This window comes from Caenorhabditis remanei, chromosome IV (assembly GCF_010183535.1).
Source record: "Caenorhabditis remanei strain PX506 chromosome IV, whole genome shotgun sequence".
In the NCBI taxonomy this organism is placed as follows: Eukaryota; Metazoa; Nematoda; class Chromadorea; order Rhabditida; family Rhabditidae; genus Caenorhabditis; species Caenorhabditis remanei.
The window spans coordinates 2,963,503-2,967,826 of NC_071331.1; the positions used below are offsets into that span (position 1 = coordinate 2,963,503).

Genomic DNA, 4,324 nt, shown 5'->3' on the forward strand with positions numbered 1-4,324 from the left:
CTGAAAATTGCTCAAAATGCACAAAACGCTCAGAAGACTTCCAATACTTATTCATTTCTCCTTACATAATATCGAAAAGAAAACGGTCACAAATAAAATAATGAATGTGTGGAGACGGAGAGAGAGAGAAGGAAGGGAAAAGAGGAAAACTTTGCTGTCATTCAAAAAAAAATTAAAGATGTGGTGATTTTTTGGGGAGCGGTAATTTTTTGCGAGAGATAGAAGGAAAAGGGGGAAAATGTTACAAATTTTTCGCACTTAAATTAATCGAGAGAGAAAAAAAAGAGAAGAAATTCCAGAAGATTCTGCGAGAAACCTCAAATCTGAAATTCCAGAGCAGAATCTTCAAGGAAAAAGATGGGTGAGGGGGGAAACCAGTTACATTGAAGCTAAGATAGGAAAGTAGCGGTGGGGCGAAATTAAGATTTTTTCTTTGAAAAAAAAAGAGAAATTTAGAGAGAGAAAAGAGAAATTAGTGGATGAATATGAGGGTTAAAAAACGTAATTATAAAAAAAAAGAGAAATTTGTGTGAAGGAGAGGAAGCGTCGAATAACACAGTTTTGAATTGTGAAGGAGAGTTGGGGGTGGGGAATTCAAGCGAAAAGCTATAAAAGGAAATAGAAAGTGGAGATGTGTGATTGGAATAGAGGAGCGCGGATTTCAATTTCAATGGGGAAAGAGAGAAGAAAATAAAAAATTTTAAAAGTGTTTGGATTGGATCAAAACGGAAACATTTATAGAAAAGAGAGAGCAGATATCGATCGAAATGATTGATTGATGCACAGCGTGAAAAGGGGGCGGGGCGATGAAAATGAATGAATTATTTCTTTGGTGGGCATTCGAGCATTTAGAGGATCATGCACTTGCTCTTCTTCTTCTTTTTCTGTTGCAATGCTGCTTGTGTCGCCTTCTCGAATACCTGAAAAGAAATAAGTTGAGTGAGAAAATCCGAGATTTGAGGAAAATCCGTCAAAATTTTTGAGTCAAAAATGAGATTTTAAGAGCTAAAGACATGATTCTGAGTCTGAAAATGACTGGAGGTTTTTAAATGCAAAAATGGAGTAATTTATGCGGAAAATTGAGAATTTTGACGCTATTCTAGAGCATTCTTAACGAAATTTTGGTGCCTTTCAGTGGGATTTTTAGCACAAAGCTAATTAGGGATAATTAGGCTATGAGATGAGCTACGAAGCTGGAAATGAGTCAAACCGCCTAAAAATGATATCAGGAGACACTGGGCAGTCTAAAATCGGAAAAAAAAACTGGCGAAAACCGTCGAAATTGTGGTTAAAACTGCTCAAAACCATCGGAAAGCGGTCAAATCAGCGCTGAAATTCCTATCGACTCCGCCATTACTACGAGCCGTCTATACCTATGAAGAAAAAAAAAGAGTTCGAGCTGCTAGAAACTGCGTCGTAATTTTACGAAATTCAGGAGAAAACTGCTCAAAATTATAGAAATTACGACAGAAAATCGACGAATTGGAGCTGAAATTCTAATCTCGCTATCAGGATTCATGGGTAAAGTGAATTACAGAATCAAGCCAATTCGAGCTGGAAATCGCAGAGTTGGTGCTGAAATTCTTATGCCTAGTCTTCTTAACGAGTCATCTATCATCTATCAAGCTATGAGGCTGAGAATTTGCTAAAAATCGACAAAATTTCAGCAATGTTTTAAGAATTTCAGTTGTCAAAATGGCACTGAAACTCAAGATTTTTGAGTATTTTAGCTGAAATTTCGACAATTTTCACCAATTTCCAGCGAAATCCGATACCAACAGATTCTGAGCATCGTACTCAATTTCAGCCTTTCTATATGCTATCAGTGGCTATAAATACCTAAATTTAGTGCGATTTTCAGTTTTTTCCACAAATTTTCAGTAAAACCAACGAACCTCACGAATTCCGTCCTTAGTCTTGGCAGAGCACTCCAAATAGGCGAATGCTCCAATCTGCTCAGCGATGGCTCTTCCCTGCTCTGGCTTGACCGGCTCCTGCTTCATCTTGGCCAATTCTCTGACGGTTTGTGGATCGCTGCGCAAGTCTCGCTTGTTTCCGACGAGAATGATTGGCACGTTGGGGCAGAAATGCCTGACTTCTGGTGTCCATTTCTCTGGAATGTTCTCCAACGAGTCTGGCGAATCGATCGAGAAGCACATCAGAATGACGTCCGTATCTGGATACGAGAGTGGACGAAGACGATCGTAGTCCTCTTGTCCGGCTGTATCCCAGAGAGCAAGTTCGACCTGCAACAAGTGGGAAAACGATTAGAAATTTGTTATTTATTAGAGGGGAATAGGGGAGGGTTGCTAGGCGAACATTTGTAGTTGTCTGCGGGAAATTTCGCAAAAAATATAGCGATTTTTGGCGAAAATGGGCTATAGAGCAGCCAGATAGCTGTGGCTCGATATGAGTTCAAAAATGCCGAAATTTGTTGAAAAATGGCAGAATCGCTGTCTGAAATCGCTGAAATCAGCGGAAAATTGTCAAAAATAAGATTTTTACGAGGTTTTCAGTCTTTTTGAGCCGCTGAAATCAAGTTTTTGATCCATTTCAGCGGATTTTCGGAAATCCGCTTCTTGGGCTTCGGAAACGCGAAAAATCCGATTTCGCTGCAAAAAACTCGTTAGAGACGCAAAAAATGACTGAAAATCGCAAAAATTCCAGCTGACATTGAGAAAATGTGATTGAGTTTCAGTTTGCTTGAAAATGCGAAATTTCAGCTCACCGACACTATTTTAAGCCCAAAAAGCGTCATTTTCAGTTGAAAAATAGCCATTAATAGCCATTTTCAGCTAATTTTTCGCAAAAAACCTTCATTTTCACTCAATTTTCTCTCATAAATTGCAATTTTTCACCAAAATTTCGACATTTTTCCATGAAAAAAACCTTCATTTTCAATCAATTTAAGTCGTTTTTCACCGAAATTTTCGCCTTATTCACCGGAATTACAATGTCTTACCTGCTTGCCATCGACCTCAATGTCGGCGACGTAGTTCTCGAAGACAGTCGGCACATACACGTCTGGGAATTGATCCTTGGAGAAGACGATCAGCAGACAAGTCTTTCCGCAAGCTCCATCGCCAACGATCACCAACTGAAAATTTTCTATTTTTAGACTGAAAATTTTAGTATTTTTTTCGCAATTTTTTTTCAAAAAGAAGGAGATAATTGGAGAATTTTAATGAGAATTTTTCTTAGCTCATTATCTCTCCAATTTTTCTCTTTTTTCCCAATGAAATTGCTTATTTCTCACCTTCTTTCTAATCGCAGCCATCTATCTCTATGTGTGAAGAAAAAAAGACGCGAGGGGGGAACACCCGTAGAGCCCTGCAAATAATAGATTCTAATAGAAACAAAAGGAATCGAAAACTATACAAAAATGTAAGAAAAATGTAAGAAAAAACGGGACGAAAAGCGATGAGTCAGGAGGCGAGAGAGTGTGTGAAAAGTGGAGGGTGGTGAGAGAAACGGAGAGAGAAAAGAACATCGCTTTGCAGAAAATGCCTTCTGGGTGATTCATGGAATTGAGAGAGGGGAAGAATTGATATGTGAAGGGGCGTGGCTGATAAGGGGGCAAAATGGTTTTTTGGGGATCAAAAGTCGTTTTTTTCTGGGGGGAAAACGCCCACGGATTTTCAGCATTTTCAGAGCGAAACGACCGAAAAATGATGGAAAATTGGCATTTTTTGTGGAAAAATGAGAGAAAATGAACAAATTTCCATAGAAAAAGCGAAAAAAATCGGTCAAAAAATGAGATTTTGGGGAAAAACAGGCGGTGATGAAATAACGAAAAAAAAAAGAAAAATCGAAGGTTCTGGAGAGAGAAAATACAATTTTCGAATCGAAAAACTGAGCAGATTTGGCGCCAATTTTTTCGTGAATTTCGAATTTCGTAGGTCAAATTTTGAGTGAAATTTCGCGGTTTTATGGAATAAAAATGGTCATTTTCAGCATCAAAATAGTCGTTTATAGCGAAATTTCGCGTTTTCATGGTATAAAAATGGTCATTTTCAGCTAAAATCGATCATTTTTCAGCCAAAAACCGTCATTTTTAGCATCAAAACTACCAAAATTACATCTAAAATGACGAATTCCTTCTAAACCAGTAAAAGCGTAAAGTTGGTGAACTTTATCAAATGACGTCATTTAATTCGATAACACACAAACACCCACTAAAAATTCCTGGGATTTTTTTAGTAAAAGAAGCTTCGGACACCGAAAAATCGAAGAATTACGAAACGACAACGTTCTAGAAAATTCTATAGAACAGAAGGAAGGAACAAACAAAGGGGGTAGCCAAATCGATGATGAATCATCCGAC

General features: G+C 38.0%; 1 protein-coding gene across 1 annotated transcript; it reads right to left on the bottom strand.

The window, feature by feature from the left end:
• Positions 1-848: 848 nt before the first annotated feature.
• On the bottom strand, positions 849-3,277 carry GCK72_012288 (uncharacterized protein; the record flags this gene model as incomplete). The annotated part of the gene is made up of 4 exons (XM_003089726.2): positions 849-920; positions 1,896-2,246; positions 2,963-3,097; positions 3,257-3,277. 4 exons carry the CDS (start codon positions 3,275-3,277, stop codon positions 849-851), a joined length of 579 nt encoding a protein of 192 aa, XP_003089774.1.
• Between the last annotated feature and the right edge of the window lie 1,047 nt (positions 3,278-4,324).